At 40.5% G+C, this 23,929-nt stretch overlaps 1 protein-coding gene across 6 annotated transcripts in view; it reads right to left on the bottom strand.

Moving 5' to 3' along the window:
• ASAP1 (ArfGAP with SH3 domain, ankyrin repeat and PH domain 1) overlaps positions 1–23,929 on the bottom strand; it is a 191,809-nt gene that overhangs the window by 108,632 nt on the left and 59,248 nt on the right. For 5 of the 6 annotated variants that reach the window (XM_030010873.2, XM_041122804.1, XM_041122805.1 and 2 more), the window contains exon 3: positions 22,562–22,691. In XM_030010873.2, coding sequence (XP_029866733.1) covers positions 22,562–22,691 — 130 coding nt within the window. Of the gene's footprint in view, positions 1–22,561; positions 22,692–23,260; positions 23,414–23,929 lie in introns of those variants that run through there. The other variant, XM_030010875.2, reaches the window with a different exon arrangement.

The following is a 23,929-nucleotide window of genomic DNA, read 5'->3' as shown; positions in this document are numbered from 1 at the left end:
GATGTTTCATTAATATTATCTTAATAGTCTGCCCTTCTGTGCAGGTTGCTTTCTCTATTTCAGTTTCTTTTAATCTGTTTAGTAAGCATGCGTGACACCTGATTGTAGTACCAGCCTACCCACATTATTTGATACAGAAGTTTACTCTGTGAAGACTAGAGAGGTTTAAATATATCAAGACTGGGGAACACAGCAAAAGCAAGTACGAGACAAATCTTTGCAAGCTAAAAATAAAGTAAGTTTCCATTTGCTGTAAGTGATGGCTTGCAGGGAATAACTTCTCTTTTTCTTCCTAAGCAGTAATTTAGTTTAAATATGACATCAAATGTAAAGTTCTGCTAATTTTATGAAGAGTCATCTCTTAAAACTGTGAAGTGATTCCATTAGCCTTAAAAAACAAATATTTATTTAAAATTACCTGAAAGCCAAACACTGAAATACTCAGAATGTAAACAGGAAATAAAATTAACTCACAATTTACTGTCTATCATAATAAAAAAAGCAAGCACGGACCACGACATCAAGACTGTAATATGTTAAAGTACTGGCTTTAATGACCATATGGCAATAACCCATCCATTCAAATGCAACTTTAATACTAACATGCTGTTTAAAAAAAATTAGTCCTTTGTATAAAACAAAAAGAACAGCAATATAAAACAAAACTAAACAAACCCCTCTGTTTTCCCTTGCATTAAATTTAATCCCATGGAAGTCAGACAACCAAATTTTCTAAAGCCTAGGAGCTTCTCTGGGAAAGAAAAGTTAAATAAGAAACATTAACATTTACAGGAGAAAGAAGACTGCAGTTTGCAAAGGAAACAAAAAAAGCAACTGGATAAAGTAAACACTGCCTGGCACAGAAACAGAACTACTCCCTAATGAACATCAAAGGTCCCAAAAACCCCTGTGCTCTCAGTACCTTCAGGCCTCAAAAAAATTCCTAGTTAAATCTAATGATACATTTTGCTATCTCTGTAAAGAAAAGAAGAAACAAGAAGAGGAGAGCTACATGCTGAAGATAACATGCAAGCATAGTCCCCCACCATGCATGAAGAACTTCATCTCCCTCTTCATCCCTTTTCCCTTTTTTTTCTCCCAGAACTGCACCATCTTGCATTTCCAGCACAATGCCACTTGTGGGGCAGATGTCTTTTGGCGGGGGTGGGCGTGGGTCACACTTAGAAACTGGCAGCCAAAACATCCAGCTCAGGAAACAAATATTCTACTAGAAAAGAACTACAAATGTCCAGTCAATAGGAATAAAAGCAAGGAGAGACAACCAATCTCATTCTTCAGCACCAAGAGCCAAGGAACTAGCCCTTGGTACTGTACCATCCAGTGCTGCCCACTCCCTGTTCTAGGCATAGAAGCAAGTCAAGAAAAGCAGGCTGGGGAAGAAAGGCAGTAGCAAACGCCCCTCCTGCTGTACGCACAACTGTCACTGGCTAAAGGGGAATTGTATAAAACCAGCATAGTGGTTCATCTACTGTTTGATATAAAGATGTGTATCGAAACAAAGAAACGCCTTGGTTAACAAGGTAAGTTTGGAGGACTACTCCCTTTACTTCTTCCATGTCTACTACACAAGTGACCAAAAAAAAGGGATAAGAAAAGCAACCCCAAAGGCAGTATGAAAAACCAAAGTTAGCCTTTTCTTTGACTAACAGTGTAACTAACAGCAGTTGACTACATATTTTTAAATCCTGAACTGATCACCTCCACTTGAAGTTTGGTAATCTGACCTTTCTCCCTGATCAATCCCATTCAGGAGAGAAGCAGAGAAGGTATGTTCTTCCTGTTGAGAGGCAGAACTTCACACCACCAATGCCACCTACACAACCAATGTCACAACTTCTCTTGCAGTGCATGCAAGAAAGTTTCCATTTCCTGCACAGGCACTCGTGCGGTTAATGCAAGCTCCAGCAGTGCAAAGACTCTGCCTGACAGCAATGTACTGAGGTAAGAAGAGGAGGAAAAAAAGCTGCCAAAATCTTCTCAGTAAAGACACAAAGATGACATTGTAAAAAATAAAGGGTTTTGTTTTATTTTTAATTTAACTCATCCAAGTAGGTAAGAGAAAAGCAGTAACACTGTGAACCTTACCCCTCATTTTACTAAATGGATTGCCCCGTTTAAGTACTTTTCATTTCTTTGAAGTAAGCATCTCCCCAATTCTCAGATGACATAGGAAAGCACTTAAGACCATTTTCTCTGTAGCAGAATATTCTAATATTAGCTTCCCCACAGAAGTGGTGCCTAATTTTCCAAAGGGAAAGAAGGAAGTTTCCTGACATTTGAACATGAGCTCAACGGACACGGACAATACGTGGAAAGCATGTTCACCCATCCCATTTGCTAGTGGGTGTCAGAACCTCTTCAAATAAATAATAAAAGGAAATTTAGATGCTGATGTCTTCAGCATACTTCTACGCTAAAGTTCTTCCATAAGCATTCCAGTCTCGCACATGGTTTTAGCAGAGGCCAGCTGGTCAAAAAGATCTTTTTTCTTTAAAATGTACTAGCATGGCCATTATTAATCCAATTGTAACAGTTTATTTGGAAACACACAAACTTTTTGAAAGTACATTAAAATTAAGCTTAACATGAGATGGTCTCCTGCTGAAACACTGTAAATATTTAGTTGTTCCAAAATAGTATTGTCATATAACTTTCAATACTACAGTGTTTCAGCAAGATATGTTGAAGGCGATCTTCTCCCATTCTCCCTGATATACAACTTCCTATCTTTGACAATAATATTTTAAGTGATTGTACCTAAGTAAATGGCTGTCATTTCAGAAACATATCTTTTCAGAAAGACCACAATGACAGAAGAGCCAGTAAAGGAGATTACTAAAGGAAGACATCCTTCAACAAGTTGAAGTCATGGGCAAATGAGGAAATCACACAAGTACTCTGCAAATTAAATGTAAAAATCACAAAACAGGAGATTTATAGTAACAATTTTTCTAAATGCATAAAAACTAGTATATTTTTCAAAGACATTCAAAGCAAAAAGCTTGTCTTATTTCTGCTGTGTACCTCCTCTCTCATTCACACACATCAAACCAACAAAGAAACTGACAAAGCATGAGGAGAGGAGGTACAAAAATAACCCAAATCATGAGTTTTATAAAGAGCTCTCTCAAGATCCAAGTCATATAGTAAACTATGTCCACTTTTTGGTGGACAAATAGGTTTGCTGGCAACTTATTTGACACAGTCTACCTGAATTTCCAAAAAAATCTAACAAAGTTCAACACCAAAGGTTCTTGGAAAAAAATAAACTGACACGACATGAGGGGAAACCATTCTTCTGGAGCAGCAACTGTTTAAAAAGAAAGGAAATACGAATAAACTGTCAGCTTTGTCATTCAGAAGTCAAGGAAGCAGCTCTATCATCTGTGCAGCTCAATGTATTCATACATTATCTAGAAAAGGATGTGAATGGTGAAGTGACAAAGTTTTCTGGTGATACAAGCTGTTCAAGTAAGAAAAATGAAAACTAAATGTGGAGAGCACAGGTAACTTCACAAATACTAACTGTCCATTAAGACCACAGATGAAAAAAATCAATATATACATAAGCATAAAGCAATGCACCCAGGAAAAAACACTTCTGTAAATGTACATATATAATGCGAGTCTCTGAATCCCCCATTACCAGGGTAGGCAAAAACATGCTGCAATTTTAAGAGACGTTTTCCGGAACTATTGCTTGAATATTCAGGAACTACCAGCATATCAAACCATAATGCTGTAAGTCATCCGGGATGGAGTAAAAGCAGCAAAAAGGGCATCATTATACCAAGATGCAAGTTCATAGTACATCTACATTTTGTTCTCTGTATCTCAAAAGAGTAAAAAAGGGATAAAGGAAGGCAACTAGGTTGACCTCAACTAGGGAAATATTTCCTAAGAGAGGTGGGGTTAAACATACTTATGCCACGATTCTTCAACCTCAAGAAAAAATGATTGATGTAGAACAAGAGAGGTCTACAATCTGTAAGGAATAGAAGGAATACACAGGGAATAATTACTTATTTTCTCATACTATTAAAACTAGGGACATCAAATTAAATCATCAGGATGCAGGCTTCATTTAAAAATCTGCTTTTTCCCCTAAACGCCACCTAGGTAAGCTGCAAAATTTAGGTTTCCGTGGATGCTAACAAATTCTTTCTGAACTCACACAATTAATGAGAGGGATATCCAAGACATATGTGTATTTAATAGTTCATCACCTTCAGCTCAGAAAATTCCTGAGCTGCAAATTGTTGGGATAGTATCACAGCAAGTTTCCCTGTTCTTAATGTTCTCCCCAAGACAGCTGCTATTGATCACTGACTGTTAAAAGGTAGGATACAGGGTTAGGTGAACTTGTGGTTTGACCCAATGTGATGCTAGTTTCTGGTGGAAAAAAAAATGACAACCTAGAAAACTTTTGAGAATATCTTGTACAAATAAACTTTTTACTGTTTCAACCATAGCACACAATTCAACTACATTTCTCAACCCACACAATGTGTTTCAATTCCTACCAATTCATCGTTCTTGTTTCTTAATACAGATGGTCATACTCACATAAGCCAGGGAGTTTGAGAAGCTTTAAGTTAAAGCAGTTACAAAAATGAGAACAGAATAAAAGTAGTACAATTTAGAGGGGCATACATTGTCTTTCAGAACAAACTACACAGCAAAACAGAATCTACCAAGTTGTTATTCACAACATTATTTCTGCAAAATAAAAGCACTTTTTATAGAAAGGGTCGTTAGGCGAGTCTTTTGGAGATCTTACTACAAGCACTAAAGCATTTAAAAGCCTTTCACACAGATTTGGTATCAGTCATCATCAGGCCCCTCAAGAAGGGAGAAGACACAAGGTTCAACAGAAGGGTGGAAAGCTGGGTGGAAAGCGTGAACACCAATGTAAAACTGAGACAGCAAAAGAAAGGATATTTCTCCTTGTAAGAATTTAACTTTTCTACTCAGTAGCAAATATCTTAAATAAATCTTGCAAGTAAATCTTGTATCTGTAAGTAAATTGTTTACTATGGGCTATAAATTAGTACCATCCAAATGTTCTGTTCAAATTCAGAGCAGAAATTCATATAACTTCATTATAAAGTACTGCTCAAGTTTAATACTGCTGAAGTTTTTAAATATCACTTCCTCTTTCCTCAGCTGAAATTAAAGTTTTCTGCCTCCAACGTTCTGGAGCAATAACATGAAGCTTCAGCTCATTAAGCACTAAACTGTATCTGGTCCCCAGCAGTCCCTGGAACATGATCATAATCTTTCATCATGTACCTTTTGCTTTATACTTCATCATACAGCTCATGCAATTTTTTGGAAAGCAACGTCCAAGACAGCACAACCCGTTACATCAATACAGCATACGCACTTCAGGAGCACATCAGTTTGTCTGCCTTTGACCTGTCATTATCCTGTCTGCATTTTTGTTTTTCTAGACAAACTGTCTTTTCATTTCAGCTAACATGTTTGCCTATTCCATTTTGTCAACTCTTTCTTTTAAAAGAAAAAGAAAGAAAAAAATGTTTCAAAGGCTGCAAACTCGATGGGGCAGAACAGTAGATCCAAACCAGGTTGTAGAGGCCAACTACAACATACAACATACGCACTTGACCACATTTACTTTTAGCAACAAAGTAGGAAGTAGGGCTTCTTCAAACTCAACTGAAAGCTTCCTAGGAATGCTCAAAATGGATCTGAACATTAATCCACAAAATCAAAGTCCAACACAAATAAACCCATTGATTACTGTAGGCTCAAACAGGCTTCCAATGCAGTCCAATAAACCAAAGCACTTGAATCTGATCTAGCTGAAGTTGTCCCTCCCTGCTCATTGCAGAGGGGTTGGACAAGGGGTTGGCCCTTAAAGGTCCCTTCCAACTCAAACAATTCTATGATTCTATACCACCCTAAACTGATTGACTGTCTTTTAAGTTTCAGGAGAGAAGTAATATGCTTGGGGCAACACTTACTCTTTACACACCAGCTTGATTCAAATGAAATGCCTACATTGCTAAAGAAAAAGCACCATTTCTCTACATGCTACATTTGCCTTCCTTAGTGGGCCAGAAACCATAGCACGGAAAGAGAAAAGAAGCAGGTCAATTCACACAACAGTTTTGTACTGAGGCATGCGTATATTTTTCGTACTTATGTGTGTGTATATACCCTCACACGCAGCGTAGAACAGTAAGATTAATATAGAACACAGAAGCCTGATTGCAGGCTCCATTCACATCTTAATTGTTACTGTATAAGACACACACCTCTCTACTGCGTCACTAAATGATCATGCGTCTCTATAGCCTTTTATTTTAACTTATCCCGGTCCATCTTGTACAAAGGCTGCATGGTGCTCAATCAATGAACTGCTTTTTAAAGCATTTTCAGTCTACTGTGATCATACACTTCGAGGCTTGCATTCTTTTTCTTTCCTGTTACATCCACATGCTATTTAAAACCCTGCTCTGAAAACAGAAATATTAAATTTCCTTTTGCAGTTTTATGAGACTCTACTATAATCTCAGAGCTTAACAATACGAACGAATTTGTCTGGACCCCTGTCAAAAACAGTAAGATGACAGATTAGGGTTAAAATCTTCCATTAATGTTGAGTGCCCAGGACACAAGCATTTTATAAAATTTTATATGTTAAATGAATACATTCAATCGCCTTCAGGTGGAGACCTCAACATTCTCTCCATTCAGCTAGACCACTCAACTTCAAGGCAAACTCTCAAAAGTTATGAAATCCCAATTACTGGTCACCTGAAAAATGTGTTGTTTACATTACTTTCTAATATCTCAGGCAAATTCATTAACCAGACAGGGACAAAACCCACTTCTCTAGCATTCAACTGACAAAGAGATCTTCATTTCTTTTTCCTGCAGTTACTCACTTCACATACAGGTTTTGAGGCCAGACAGGAAATAACACCAAAAACTCTTACAGGTTGTATAAGCAATAGTTAGAAATTCACACTATCAAAACCTAGTGTTCTATACTTTCAGTTCATCTAGAGTCATTTTAGGAGTGATCTAATCTTTATTTAAAAATTCTCAATCATGGTCAAGCTGTAACTTCCTTTGTAAATTCTTCCAACAGAAGCACCAGAAACTCCATGTGGTGGAGTTATTCAGCAGGTTAGTAGGACAGTCCATGTCCATGTTGACTGGGAAGTCCTCCAAGCACTGCACTTCACTCTCCAATGCTCAGGAATCACAAGCAGATACCATGTTTCTTGCACCTAATATGTTCTCTACACGTGCATCCACTTATTTTTAAAACCTCAAGCAAAGCTCTAGCTCTACTTCACACTACTTTATGATGAAAAAGTTCAGGTTTTCTTCCTCTACCACAGATTATAGGATTGTTTCAGAATTAGAGATTCATATAGCAACTTGATGACAGATATTCCGAAATGCCCTGTTGAGTAAGTCATAAATCATAGCCTTCTGGTTTAACTTTTGGCAAACAGACAAAGGTCCAGCCTGCATGTATACAATGGGCAAAATCATTCTATCAGAGAAGAGACATCCATCCAAATATCTTTGTACACATTGTACATGTGCTTTCAGCACACTACAACTACCAGCAGAATATCATCGCTCCATCCAGTAGTTCACCCTTATAGTTTGACTCACGAATCAATGATTTCATACTAATCCCCACGTCAGTTTCCTGGGTTTACAGTATGAACTACGCTCTGCACCTAGCTAGATTGCCTGTATTTACTCTCATTTCCCTTTGCTTTTCTCAAGGCAAACATACGCACACACGGTGTTTCAAAGAAATAGTTGTATTGCTGTAAAAATAATCACACTATGCAATGCTCACTGCAAAACAAACGAGACAATTATACAATAAAATTGACACGTAGAAGTATTTATTAAAACTATCTTAGCATAGCAGTACACACATCTGGACCCAATGAATAGCACCATTACTTGTAGGAACAAGTTATATGACATGAAGCAATAAAGGCGACAGAAAAAAAATAAGGTAGGACAGTTCTTTATTGTTACCATCAAAAGACAGCAACAGAGAGCAAAAAGTAAATCCAATAAAATTGAAGAGGAATACACAGAAAGGCAGATAATTACTTTATTTGCAACCAGGTTTGGCCTTCCACACAAACATTGAAACTATAGAAAAGTGTCCAAGAATTTTGTAAGATTCAAAGAGACATTAGTTGCTTCCATATTTAGAATATGCGCAATATTCACTAATTCAATTTAAAGGAAGCTGCTTTGCTGCAACTTGTTGCCCAATTAAATCAGATGAGAAAAACAGGAAGCTATACTAAACTACAGATGAGTTCAGCAAATAGGCTAGGCTTTGCTGAAGTAAAGCAACACTGTCACAGATATTTTAACCAGAAAGTACCATACCCATGGACAAAAATATTTTTGAAGAACCTATCCTAGACATGGTGGAACAAAGCAAGCAAGGAAGCATTTGAAGCACTCCAAATGAAGTGGGGAGACAAGGAAGGGCAAGCAGTGAATTTTAGGGTTTAAGTCAGTAGCATCTATCACAAAGACCTTCCTAACCCTGCAAAGTGTCAGCAAAGAAAAAAATTGCACTTCTCATGTTTTCTCTGCCAGTTTAAACAAGGTCTCCTTCCAAGCACTCCCTGTGAAAGCAACACTAGCTTGGCAACAGAACTGCCACCAGAGGACTATAAATATTTTTAAAAGGGAGGTTTTAGAGAGAACTAGCATCTCTTTCCCTATAATTGTACTAGTGAGCAGACAGTATTTTGGGCATTCAAACTTTTGCAGGTGACCCTATCCCAAAAGATGTTACTTCTCCTGTATGCTTAAATCACATCAGCTATATAACACCATCATTTTTTCCAAATCTGCATACAGACAGCCCTGGTATCATAACACTGAAAACTAATTTAAGTAGGTCTTCACATCAAAGAGCCTCTGTAGGCTTCTTTCATCCCTCCCAGAAGAGGCTACAAGGCAGGGGAAAACAAAACAAAACGAACAACAACAAAAAAACACCCCCAAAAAAATGACACCAGTGCAGGTGCTGCAGACATGACAATATACAAAAAACTGTAAAATATATCCCTCTGCCTCGCAAAGATCAAAGTAATTTTTCACAAATCAAATCATAAATGCATAATTTTGGGAAGGCCTCATATGAAGAACAATTTGCAAAAGAAATCAAAGCATCATTTACAAGGTTAGGAAAATGTAGCATGCAAGACCAGTTCTATAGTAAAAACAAACAACTTTGTCAACATATTCAAGGCAACTTCATTCAACTTTCTCTTTAGTTATACTCATTGTCTGTTATACCAAGTTCCATCTTAATGACTAACACAGATAGTATAAACACTCTTCTAGGATAAGAGGTTGGATTAAACAACAGACATAGTCAGGATATCCCACTTGCATTGTCATAGCATCATCACTCTTAGTTTCACAATTTTCCCCATAATTCTGACATGTAGTGAGGGAAGAAAAATACAAACACAAAACACAAGCAACAAGAATGTCAGTATATCTTACATTTAAGCTACTTCCTTACAATTTCTTTGCTAAAAGTCACCCATTCCTGCTGATTTCAAAAACACTTACCATCAGCGTTGTACATTACATTATTAAGAACACAGGAATGGACCATCATGGTCCTGCATGCTTACAGCGTGGCACAGGCTGGCACAGAGTTTGCACGTTCTACTACACTTGACAGACCACTTTTCTTGAGTTCCCAGACAACATCCTCAGCACAGAAGTGCTTGCTCAATGTGTCAAGGGACTTGAATTTCCCAGACCCATTCCGGCATCATTCAACTTTATTAAAATTCAACAGTTTCATAAACTGACAGTTAACAAATAGTTTTTGAAGGTTGTAAACAGGCATTCTGTCATCACTGAACAAAAGCATTCAAATTTGTTTTAATATCACTGTTACATTTTTCTAACAGTTGTCTTCACTTCCTTCATACACATTGGACAAAACAACAGCTCAACTACTTTCACTGTATTGTACTTTCAAGACAATGACATTGACATATAGAAGTATTTATTAGAACAGTCTTGTTTGTTTTGCAGTGAACATCACATTCATGTACCTTCATTGTCACATACTTTCATGTCATCTACCTTGACTTCTCTAAGGCCTTTGATATGGTCCCACACAACATCCTTGTCACTACATAGGAGAGATACGGGTCTGATGGATGGACTACTCGATGCATAAGGAATTGGCTGGATGACTGCATCCAAAGACTTTGAATCAATGGCTCAATGTCCAAATGAAGATCAGTAATGAGTAGTGTCCCTCAGGGGCCCATATTGGGACCAGTACTGTTCAGTATCTTCATTAATGACACAGTGGGATTCAGTGCACCCTCAGCAAGCGTGCAGATGACACCAAGCTGAGTGGTGCAGTTGATACACTTAAGGGGAGGGATGCCATCCAGAGGCATCTTGACAGGCTTGAGGAGTGGGACCACGTGAACCTCATGAATTTCAACAAGGCCAAGTGCAAGGTCCTGCACCTTGGGTCCAGGCAATCCCCAACAGCAAGAGACTGGAGTATGAATGGATTGAGAGCAGCCCTGCGGAGGAGGACTTGAGGATACTGGTGGACAAAAAAAAAAAACCAAAAACAAAACCAAACAAACAAAACCCACAAAAAACCCACAAAACTGGACATGACCGAGCAATGTGCACTTGCAGCCCAAAAAGCCAACTGTATCCTGGGCTGCATAAAAAGAAGTGTGGCCAGCAGGTCAAGCAAGGTGATCCTCCCCCTCTACTCTGCTCTCATGAGACCCTGCCTGGAGTTCTGCATCCAGCTCTACGGGCCCTAGCACAAAACATAGGCCTGTAAAAGCAGGTCCTGAGGAGGGCCACAGAAGTGGTCAGGGGGCTGGAACACCTCTCCTATGAAGAAAGGGTGAGAGAGATGGGAGAAGAGAAGGCTTTGGGGAGACCTTACTGCAGCCTTTCAATACTGAAACGGGGTTTATAAGATGGAGAGAGACTTTTTACCAGGGCCTGTAGTGACAGGACAAGGCACAACGGTTTTAAACTGAAAGAGGGTAGATTTACATTGGAGATAAGGAAGAATTTTTTTTTTTTTTTTTTTTACGATGAGGGTGGTGAGGCACTAGAACAGGTTGCCCAGAAAAGTTGCGGATGCCCCATCATTGGAAGTGTTCAAGGCCAGGCTGGACAGGGCTTTGAGAAACCTGATCTAGTAGAAGATGTCCCTGTCCAGGGCAGGGAGGTTGCACTAGATGATCTTTAAAGGTCCCTTCCAAACCAAACCATTCTATGATTACTAGCAAGCAGTGCTACTAAATGCTACATAGTGCTACCTGCCACCTTCATAACTAAGAACTACCAAAAACAGCTCTACAAAAACACCATGCAATCCAAATTTGAGTACAGCAAAAAGCATCACTTTTCCAGAAGATGTGTAATAACCTAAATATTGCTTGGGCAAAAATAGTTTTCATTAACTGAAACCTGAAGTATCTCAGAAATCCAAGTTTCTACACCTAGCAGTAACACGACAGTCTCCTTCTAAGATGACCTGAACACAACAAAACCAGATTCTGTCGATAGCATCAAAACCATACACACTGAGATTTAAATACTGAAACACTTTCTCAGCAATATGCTCAACATGAAAATTTTTGAATTCTGAAATAGATGTAAATAATTAAAATAAAATGTGGAACTTTGACATATATCTATCAGGAGCAGAGCATAACAAAAATGTTAAGTGAGTTTCATGTACTCATTAAGGGTTTTCTGTCTTGTTTTAAAGAAACAAGCCAACCCTGAACTAGTTTGAGACTTGCTGCTCCAGCTGGATGCAGAGAAGTCTCTAGGGCCCGATGGGATTCATCCCAGGGTACTGAAAAAGCTGGCCAATGTCATTGCGGGACCTCTCTCCATTATTTTTCAAGGGTCTTGAGAGTCTGGAGAGGTCCCAGTCAACTGGAAGCCAGCAAATGTCCCAATTTTCAAGAAGGGTAAGAAGGAAGACCCTGGTAATGACAGGCCTGTCAGTCTCACTTCAGTGCCTGGTAAAAGTATGAAGAAGGTTGTTCGGGAGTTATTGAAAAACACTTCAGACAATGCAGTCATTGGTCATAGCCAGCATGGGTTCAAGAGGGGGAACTCCTGCTTAACCAACTAAATGTCCTGTCATAACAAGGTCATCCATCTAGTTGACCAAGGGAAGCCAGTGGATGTGGTTTTAGATTTTTAGCAAAGCTTTTGATACTGTCTCTCACAGTATCCTTCTGGACAAAATGTCTAGCTGTGTGCTGGACAAGTCCATGACACGTTGGGTGAGCAACTGGTTGATGGGTCAGGCTCAAAGAGTTTTAGTCCATGGGGTTACCATCAGGCTGGCAGCCAGTCACCAGTGGGGTGCCCCAGGGCTCAATTTTAGGGCCAGTGCTCTTTAATCTTGTTATAAATGAACTGGACACAGGAATTTAATGTACATTAAGTTTGCCAACTATACTAAACTAGGAGGAGCTGTGGACCCCCTCGAGGGCAGAGAGGTCTTACAGAGAGATCTGGAAAGACTAGAGAGCTGGGCAATCACCAACCATATGAAATTTAACAAGAGCAAGTGCCAGATTCTCCACCTGGGACAGGGTAATCCTGGTTACACATACAAACTGCGGGACAAGAGGCTGGAGAGCAGCCCCACGGAAAGAGATCTGGGGGTTTGGATTGATGGCAAGTTGAATATGAGTCAACAGTATGCCCTGGCAGCCAAAAGGACCAACCATGTCCTAGGGTGCATAAAGCACAGCACAGCTAGCCGGTCAAGGGAGGTGATTGTCCCACTCCACACTGCACTGGCGCAGCCCCAGCTCAAGTGCTGTGTGCAGTTTTGGGCACCTCAGTATAAGAAGGACAAACTATTAGAGTGTGTCCAGAGCAGGGCAACCAAGATGGTGAAAGGCCTTGAGGACAAGACTTATGAGGAGCAGCTGAGGTCACTTGGTTTGTTCATCTTGGAGAAGAGAAGGTTGAGGGGTGACCTCATCGCAGTCTGCAACCTCCTCAAAGGGGTCAGCAGAGGGGGACGTGCTGATCTCCTCTCTGGTGACCAGTGATAGGACACAAGGAAATGGAATGAAGCTGAATCAGGGGAAGTTCAGGTTGGACATTAGGAAAAGGGTCTTCACCGAGAGGGTGGTCAGTCACTGCAACAGGCTCCCCAGGGAAGTGGTCATGGCACCAAGCCTGTCAGAGTTCAAGGAGCATCTGGATGACACTGTTAGTCATATGGCTTAGTTTTAGGTAGTCCTGTGAGAAGCAGGGCGTTGGACTCAATGATTCTGATGGGTCCCTTTCAACTTGAGATATTCTGTGATTCTATGAAATGAAGTCTTAAGAATCTAACCAGAATAGGATATCTAAATCCTAGTGGTTTCATAAGAAGCCACAACCCTTCTGGCAAACAAAACTTGCTACATTTTATTCCTTCTTGCTCCCCTAAGAAGTTTTTCTGAAGTGCTATGGAAAAGACTAAGTTTCATATCAAGAACACTTCTTCAAGTATATTTCCCTCTTTGATCCTAAATTCTTGCTTTGTGAATCCAAAAATCAAGAGGTAATTTACCTGAAAAGTAAACTATAACACAAAAGGAAAGGAAATTAGTGTACTAAATTCAAGGCGGGAACTCTAGAATTCAAATTTCAGATCATCTTCCTCATAGAAGTAAAGTTAATCCAGCAGAGACATACTTAAGCTGTAACAGTCATCACTCTGCAGAATAAATTAGTTGACTTTCTAGATGTGGAGGTTGATCATTTAAAAAGAACTATATCTTTGTCAAACACTCAGTAACTATTCAAACTATTCTTAAAAATCATACAAAAAGCCCAAATTTGATAACTTTCTGAAATACAGATTTGTAAAAATGTGAGTAGTATCCCATTTCCTCTATTAAAGAAGTCTTTCACTGAAGGAAAAAAAATTATCAACTTTGCTTACATCAGTTTTATTAGGTTTAAATGTGCTGTTTTTCCAAGAATAAGCTCAGTATGAACTTTTACCTGAAAACATAAAAAACACATTCATGAAACTAAATAACCACTTTACTCTGTCCTCATATCTTCTTAAACATTAAGTTATGCAGTCCAAACAATTTTAAGAAGGACTACAGTCAAGTAGAGTTTTGAATGTCTCTGTGGACAGAGGTTCCACAGTCTCTCCAGGTACCTGTTCATCAGACTCATGGTTCAAAATGAACAAAAAAAAAACCCCAAAGTAGTAATAATAATAATACCACCACCACCACAAACACCCCCCCAAAAAACCCCTCAAATCTAATCAGAATGTTTGCCTTATCGGTTTCCTCTCCCTACATACTTGAAGAAAGTAGTATGACCTTCCCTTAGCCTCTCTTCTAAGGTTGAAAAAATCCAGTTTCCCGTCCTTAAGTGATGTGCTCTAGGCCCCTAATCATCTTGGTGATCCTCACCTGGACTTGTGACAGTATGTAATTTCTTTCGTGTATTGGTGAACCCCAAACGTAGTACTCCAGATGTGGCCTCACAATTGCTGAACAGAGGGGAAGAACCACTATTTTCTGGCTGTACTCTTACTAGTGCAGCCCAGTACGTAGCTGGCCTTCGTCACTGCCAACGCATATTCAACTTGTCATCCGCCTGAGTCCAAGGTCCTTTCCTGGAAACCTGTCTTCCAGCCAGCCTGTACTGCTGCACAGGACTACTCCATCCCTGGCACAGGATTTCACATTTCTCTTCACTGAGCCCCACAAGGCTCCTCCTATCAAGCCATTTCTCCAGGACCCACTGAATGGTGACTGCCTACCAGCATATCAAGCAACTTGGTATCACCCAAATACACTTGCTGAGATCACACTCCAGCTCATCAACCAGACAATTAAAAGACACCAAATAGTACTGGCCCCAAAATTGAGCCTGGAAGGATGCCACTTGCCATCTGCTACCAGCTGGACTTTGCTTCACTGACCACTACCCTCTGGGCTTGGCAACCCAGTCAATGTCCCACCCACCCTGCAGGTCACTTATCTGGTCCATCTCTCACTAACCTGTATAGAAGGCTACCAGAGCAAATCACATCAAAGGTTGCAGTCCTACAGACTTATTTTGCTGAAAGTTATCTCCAGCATCATACTAGATTTTTAGTTCTTGGGCAAGGAAAAACCAACAAAAGAAAAAAACTCTATTGGTATTGTAAGTATCTATTTCTGCACCAGAAAGACTTCTATAGTTCTCCTGATAATAAACGTAACAAGGATAAACAAGTAAGGTGAAGATAGAGGTGGCTATTAAAAAGAAAGAAAAAGCATACATCCTGTGGCTTAACCATAGTAACAACACAACTTCAGGCCTGTCCTTTCACCAGTGAGCAAGAAACAAGGAGGCCGTGTGTGCTCCCAAGTGCACATATATGTGTATAAAGGGGGAAATGGGATCCCAACAGTTTTGTTGCTTTTTCACAAGAGCATTAAGTTTCCCCATAATCAGCAGTCAAATCCACTGTCCTCAAAAATCTTAGTTGTCACAATGCTTATACAAAAGCTCAGCATTAGCCCACTGGTATTTAAATATATATAAACACAGATCAATACTGTCTCTTTAGAAATATAAAATAACTGTTTGCTGCACTTCTCAGCAGGGATTATACATACTTTCAGCTGTACTCCTTCAGGAAAGGAAACTCGTGCTATTATCTCAGGTGTCTTCCTTCACGCTCACCAGTAAACTTTAGGCCTCTTGGCCAGTATCAATCAAACCTGACAGAACAGTCTCTAAGAGAAGTACCATGCCTGGATTCTGGATTCTGAAAAGTTTCCCATGAAATATAAAAATATACTATTGGTTTAGGGCACTTTTTTTAGAGCGTGCTTATATTGCCTACCTCTGCACCTGAAACAATACTAATAATTAGCATTCTTGGCTTGAGTCTGCCTAATGATTTTATTGCAAGGTACTCTTCCATTCAAAATAAGATGTTATGATCTTTCTTACAGTACTGCTCTCTAAATTTGTTTCACATCTGTTTTTAAAAATTATTAACAAACTCCTTCATTGGAGCGAGAAAAATACTGGAAATTAAATCAACCAACCTAATTCTGTTCTGAATCATACATCTGCAGTCTTTCAGTGACACCATGCTGGATTACAAACATGGTTTTGTGGGTTGTTCCGCCCCCCCCTTTTTTTCTTCAAACAGCTTTTTCCCTTTTATTGCTTTTTAACTATATAAGATATCTCCACAGGACTCCAATCTAAACACTAAAACCAACTTTAAGTCATGTCACTTTAAGCGTCTCTCTCTTCTCCATCAGAGCCCAAGTTCCCATGACTACATGGTACACACTCTGTCAGGATTTATCTAAACGGCATACTGAACAGAGCACACCAAAAAGCACTTTCACAGTTTCCTAACTGATGAGCAAATATGAAGCCTGTTGGGAGTTCAAAACAAGAAGTAGTACTTCTCTAAAAACCATACGAGCTACCAAAAAGCAGTAAGTACTTTCAAAAATGTGCCTAAAACAAATACAAGTTCTCAAAAGGCAAAGCTAATTAATCTGAGATGACTGAAACTTTGAGCTACCAGTGAATATTTTTTTGGTTTTCCTCACATCAGTCACATTTAGGCAAGAGGAGATTGCGTGATTATTACAACCAAATGTTTTGGCTACTACCAAATGAAGCGTAAAACGTATTGTATACTAAATGAATAAGTACTGTAGCATGTAAATGTAAAAGCAGCCTCAACTGCATTTTTGTGAAACATGCTCTTGTAAATACAGGACATTGCTGTCAAGTCTCCTTCACCACATTTTCAGTATTGTGATCAGGAGCCACCCATGAGCTGTCACTGTGGCCTCTGTATTTTAGAATGCTCGTGTACCCATTTCTACGTCTTTGGTGCAAATTGCCATTCAGTGTAAAAACAGTAATAATTATCCTGAGTTTTATTTACTAGACAAAGAAACTTTTCTTATCTGTTTTTTTTTTTTTAGGATAGTCTGCTACTGAAAGCATATTTCTTTGAAAACTGAAGATTGCTTGTAGCCTGTTACATAAGAACCAGCTTCTAAGTACAAAGCTTTCTATGATGCAAGACTGTTTCTGACTGCCGTTAAGTGACTGGTTACAAGGTTAAAAAAGGCTGGTTTTAAGTCTAGTGCTGCTGGAGTTGCCTGGATTCCCCCTCAAATAATAAAAAAATCTATTTTAATTAAAAAAATAAACAAGGATAAAAAATAGGATGTTACGATTTACCTGTTGTAATTACAGAAGTGATGCTTCAAGGGAAATGAAGTGATAGAAACGACATAAAAATTTCTTTCTCTTCAGACACACACATAAAATAGATCTTACCAGTTTTCACAGTCCAGGCTAATGAACAAAGTCTGTACGTATTGCCAACAAACACAAAAAGTTGATTTAGAATGGAAGTGTTCCTGTTCTCTTGCATGATTTCACCTGCCTCCCGTGACAGAATACTTTGTAGCTGGAAAATGATCTTGTGGTAGAAAAGTGTATGAAATCACTGTAGATGAACTGACTGTATAGCAGCTTCAGTGCTACATAAGTTTCTACAAAATCATAAGGAGGAAAAACCGTGTCCCTTTACCTTGTCCCAAAAGTCCTTCCCCAGCACAATAAGAAAAATTCACAGAAACTGAAGCATGAAAGGAAAGTTACATATAGGAAACTGTGAAAATGATTCATACACAACATACTTTCAAAGAAAATTTTGAAAAAGGCAAAACAAACAAAAAACCCCCATACTCTGCCCTTTCCCATTTCTAATCTTAGATAAGTGTCCATGACACAACGAAGAACATTAAGAAATCTTCCCCTTTCAAGTTATGTTAGATTACACCAGACTTGCACTGAGAACAACAAAATTTATGTTAGGCTAAGCAGGAGCCAGTCATTCTTTCACTGATGTAGCACGCACACATCTGTTACAGGATCAGTCTAGACCAACAGACCTCTAAGCTCGAGCAGATCAGCATAGTGAGAAACAAAATGAGCAACAGTCATCGCAGGAATGGTGGTTTGTTTTTTTTTTTTTTTTAATTTTAAAAAAAACAACAAACATATCTGCAGCCATATTTCATTACACTCATCAGTTAAACATTTATTAAAAAAGGACGCGTGTGACAAGTTCTAATTGTCAGAAAGCACATTTTGAGTTTTCAACTTCTCATTGAAGAGCAAAAGAAACAAAGAAATAACATTAGTCATTAACGACGCTCAAGTATTACAAAAGTATAACAGTAAAACAGGCATCAGAAACAACTGCAGCTATTCTGTACTGTATCATCAGCTTCTAACTGTCCCTTCTTATCTACCAGCCTGCCTAAAGGGAATTTAAAAATTTAAGCTTAACCTCTGTATCTCAAGAAAGTCCTGCAAAACATCTGCTGCTTTAGGAGAAAGACTCAGAACTGCCTGGTCATGATAACTGAGTTATCCCTTGAGTGCAAAGATGTCCTTTCAGCTGGAGCTGGGACACAGCGGAATGGTAATCAAGACGGTCTTGTGGTGATCCCACATGTGCAGTACTTATTCTCAGAACAGATGTCATCATTCCCTAAAAATTCCAACTAGCTCACACAGTAATACCAACTCAAGGATTAAAATCAACTCTTCAAAATCTATTTGAGTAACACAAATCATGGAGCTACTGTGGATATAAAAGCATGTCTGGTCAGAACAAAGCAGAGCAGCCTCTGCTTTTTAAGACACTGTATCAGTAATCTCTCTATACCACCTTTGGATTTCAACTTTTTTTTTTTTTTTTAATATATATAAAGTAATTAACCACCCATCTACATGTGTAATAATCCACCTCTTTGAATATTATAAAAATCTTCTCCCAGTTTCATGCAGAAATATGAAGTTAAAGATGTTTTCTTTGCATGAATGTAACATTATGCTGAAGAAATCAACACAGAAAGGAGTACAGATTGTAAATTCTCTTAAACTAAACCTAGACTACAATATGATGGGTTTGTTCCTTCAAAGCACTACTTTAGCAGTAGAATTAACCTTAAAAATTGTGTTTACTGATGGCCATTAGATAACACTCATGCTTTAAAAAAATTATTATTAAAAAAATAATCTTGCAGTTCTTTGGTAACTACTGTACAAGATGCCTAAGCACAGCTGCAAAGATGACAGGGTATTTTGGGGGGTCTGTTGTGACTGGATGACAAAAAAACCCGTAAGTTTTGTCTCTTAAGAGGAAAAAAAAGCTTGCAAATTTTCAAAAGTTTCAGTAGTTTAAACAACATAGCATGAAACCTTTCTAGTCACACTGCTACATAGCAGCATGTACTTACTATTTTCTCCTTTGATAATATTACAACAGATTTAACTTAAGTTTGGGTATTGGGTTTTTTGGGGGTGGTTTTGCTTTTTTTTTTTTTTTTTTTTTAATAAGCCAAACACACAGAAGTCCTTTGGAGAATACCTCCTAGGGCTCTGATTTTTTGAGGTATGCCTTTATATTTTGTTGTGCTTTCCACTAAAAACTTACCAAATGCAAAGTCATCAGAATCAGTAAAAATGCTTGCTCTGATTTTTCATCTGAAACTTGTTCCCACATTGCATCTAATCGGATCCAAAGTCTCCTCTGAAAAGAATTTTAGTTTTAATAAGAAAAGAGCCACAACTAGAAGAGAATATGTATCAATGCATCCAGCTGAACTAACTGCACTTCTACTGGAGGACAACCAAGTAAAAAACCCAGCAACTGAGTCCATCATCCACCTTATTATTTCAGAAAACTTGTTAATTGTGATTAAGGAACAGCAAATTCACCATTCTGTAATACCTTCACAGAACTGATATAAACACAGACACAAACACACACACAAAACAGTCTATTTCTTTTTTGTCACGTTCTTTATGAAAAGGTGGTTCTGATCCAACCACTGATCTGAGCTATTGTAGGAATTACACCACACTGCGAGGCTACGAAACAGATCTAACTTTTGTTAAATCTGTTTAATTTCCCTACCATTTCTGTTCAGAAAATAGCGCTAGTTCACAATCTTATTTAAAATAAAGAAAATAATTAGTTTATCCACAAACCAACTTAAAGTCACTGAGGTAGGTGCAGGTTGTGTTGAATGAAGTTAGCTTTAAAATAATGACTTAAGCTACTTCAGGCTGCAGTACCGTAACAGCACAGAGCTTGACACTGCCTGCAAAAGCCCAGTGAGGGCTCCGACCCACATGCAACACTTAAGTTAAAAATCAAACAGCTGCAAGGATGGGATCATCCCCTTTGCCTTAATATAGTGGGCTCAAAATTGAAGTTCAGGAGCTGCTCGAAGAGCTCTTCAGTCATCCACGATGCATGGACAATAGCAGAGGTAATAAGAGCTACGTAACAGTCACTTCAACCATTCAGTCTCAATCCCCTGCTTCATATGAATCACAGCCTTAGGTAAGCAGATGTATAGAAAACAACCTAGCTTTAAAGTAGCAGCAGCAGAACTGCACATGTAAGCTACAACTACAATAAAGACACACTGTCAAAGACTGGAGCACTTTGCCTGCCAGATTCTGACCATCTGTATCTCCCCATGCAAATTAATAAAAACAATTTTGGGAGAGTTGCAGATTTTTTGCAGTATGTAACAGCAGAGCATATTTATATCTTGTTTCCCATCAAATAAAGCTTTTTTTTAATATTTACAGATAATAAAAAAATAATACAAGTCCAGAATCAATTTAAACTGCAAACAGTTTAAAGAGGGAACATAAAATAGTTATACAAACAAAAGAAACTCAAGAAATGTACTAGAAGCGCCCACTATTCTCTATTCCTCTGATCTACTGCTGTCAAATCAGACTTAAAAACTTTGAAAATATGCACAATCCACACAAATGGTGCAGAACTCTGTATTTATCTTCTACATTCGGGTTTTCTTTGGACAGGCATTCCCACACTCAGATTGTACTGATGTATCTCCCAAACCATGAAAGCGTTATACTGTATTCTTACCCTAGAAGTCACCAGAGATGGCAGAATACATATTTTTACTTAACTCTATGAATGCTGTCAACTGTACTAATAAGCATACCAATGGCTGTACCTATTCTACAGTTAAGACCAAGGGGCAGCAACACTGTCAAACACAAACCAGAACAGGTTGATTTCTGACAGATCTATAAGCAACCATGGCTTAGTCACACAAGAAAAGAAGCAGTTACAGTTAACAGAAGAGTTACAGAAGTTAATCTAGGTTACATAATAAAAATAAAATATATAATTTTAAATGCAATCTTACAATTACTCTCTTACCTAGTCAGTTACTGTAAACAAAAGCACTGTTAAAATTTTGAACATAGTTTTTCTACTAAGCCAACATTAACTAATTTTAATCTTATGGAATTACATTTTCCATACCCAAGACTATCAGGAGAACACCATGATTAATACTCTTTCCTTGCATACCAAATGCTTTGCTCTTGCCAACACATTCAGCAAAACTAAAAAGAATCTATTAAATCCATCTCCTAGATACATGCTGGCTCCTGAAGAATTCACAAATACTTGATGAACTAAGCATATAACCTAAAACAACAAACTGCAATCTATGAAACAATGGCAAAAACCTGTTTTCTTTCAGCATCATTATGCTAGTACCTTCCACCAAGTGCAGGGCAAGAGAAGAGCTATACACTGTCTTGTTTTAAAGTCATTTGGAAGACATTTCCTCATAACTGCTGACCTAGTCCATAGGAAATCACACTGAAACCTCAAATAGGAAGCAGTGGACTGATACCCCATAGAAACCAGCTCTGGAAGTTTACTTGTTTTCACACTCCTATCTCTTGACAGTGAAGCAGGATGAACGTTTAAATGACGCTCATAATAAGCATTAAAAAACCCCAGCACTGAGGCTTCAAGGTTGAGATGCTGAGACTGTATAATCACTTCTCCTGCATTATTTTGCTCCTCTCCTTCCACCACTTATTTTGTTTTCCATATTATTTTCCTCACTCCACATTCACCCCTTCATCCTTACCTCATTGCTTAAATGAAGTCTCCCTTGGCAGGTTTCTGCAGTCAGAGTTCTGCGCTGACTTGATCTAACGAGTGGCTGGGGAAAACCTCTGCTAACGCTCCCAAACAAAACTCAACCTTCATCTTCCCTCTAAAAATCCCAACATTCACACTTTTTTCTACTGCAACAACCACCAACACCAAAACCACCAAGAAGTACAACAGTAATATTTAAGTTCAGGCAACCGCTTTACACACTAATCTTTAAGACGCCCGGGTAGGAAAGCTTTCCGTAACTAGCTCAACACAAGAGCAAAGTCCCACAATTAAAAGACCAGATTACATGCATACCAATGCCTCTAGCTCCCGTGGATTTGGGCGGGTGGTACTGCCCCGTCCCTGATGCTCTTTCTCAAAGACCACAAAAAAAAAAGAAAAAAAAAAGAAAAAGAAAAAGGGGGAGAGCGGGGGATGATTTACCTCTTCCAGGAGTGTGACCGTATTTCTGCAGTTCTGCAACCGGGTGGTGAAGCTGGAGGTGGTCGGGGAGTTGTAATCCTCTGTGGTCTCGGCGATGAACTCCGACACGGTGATCTGGTCCGGCATGATCCTACCCCACCGGTAAAGCCCAGAAGGAGCCGAGGACACAGATCCGGGGGAGAGGAAGCCAAGTTTGGGGGGGGGGGGGGGGGGGGGGGGGAGGGAGAGGAGAAAAAAAGAAAAGGGGGGAAAACAAAACAAAACAAAACAAAAAAAGCAGAGGGAAGATGTTAACAGCCAGCAGAGACCCGCAGCATCAAAGCAGCGGAGCCGCAGAGAGAGGCTGGGGCTTCGCCCTCCGCATCCAGCCTCCCCCCGGCCGCCCCCTCCTCCCCCCGGGCAGGAGGCGAAGGGGGGAGAGGCCCCCCCCCACGGCACCCCTCGCCCCGCGCCGCTCGGCCCCGCCGGTGGGGAGCGCTCCCTCGGCTGACTGCGGCCCCCCGACGGCTGCGGGGACGGGGCCGCCTCTGAGGAGCCCGGCCCCGCCGCCGGCGCTGAGGGGAGGGGAGCGGCGCCCGCCAGCCCCCACCCCGCCGGGCTCAGCCCCTTTCCCCACCCGCCGCCGACCCTCCTCACGCCCCTTCGCCTCCGGCGCCGCTCGCTCGCTCGCTCCCGCCCGCCGCCGAGTTGAGCACTAACTTGTGCGGGCTCCGGCTGCGCCCCCCGGCCGGGGGGAGTGGGGGGGGAAGGAGGGGAAGGGCCGGGGCCGGGGGCGGCGGCGGCGGCTGGCCGGGGCTGGCGGGGGCTCCCGCCGCCGCTGACAGTCACCCGGTGACTGACACGCGCTGCCCAGCGCCCGCCCGCAGCCGTTACGTGGGCCAACGAGGAAGTGCTCTGCGCAGGCGCCGACGCCCGCCTTGGCCCCCCCCCCCCCCTTCCCCCCTTCGCCTGGCGGCACCGCCCCCTCCCCCGGCCTCGCGCGCGCGCGCGCACGCCCCCCCCCCCTCCCCCCCCCCCCCCCTCCGCGCTCCGCCCCCGCGGGGGGCGCCTCGCGCCGGGGCGCGCGCGGGGGCTGCGGCGCGGGGGGGGGCGCGGGGCCGGGGCGGGGGGGGGGACACGACTGGGGGGGTGCTGTGCCTCTTCTTTTATCTCCTTTTTTATTTGTTTGTTTGTTATAAAAAGGCTTTTTGGTGGCAGCGTACAAGGTCGGGGGGGTGGGGGTGCCGGGTACACCCCAAGGGCAAGTCAGCGGGTGTCTTTTTTTTTGTTTGTTTGTTTGTTTGTTTTTCCTTCTTTAAGTCCGCCCCAGCCAGTCGAAGCCCCTTTGCGTCAAGCCCCTTTGCGCTGCAAGCTTTCTGCGATGTAAAG

Source organism: Aquila chrysaetos, chromosome 4 (assembly GCF_900496995.4).
Source record: "Aquila chrysaetos chrysaetos chromosome 4, bAquChr1.4, whole genome shotgun sequence".
In the NCBI taxonomy this organism is placed as follows: domain Eukaryota; kingdom Metazoa; phylum Chordata; class Aves; order Accipitriformes; family Accipitridae; genus Aquila; species Aquila chrysaetos.
This window is presented reverse-complemented; position numbering and strand designations above follow the sequence as displayed.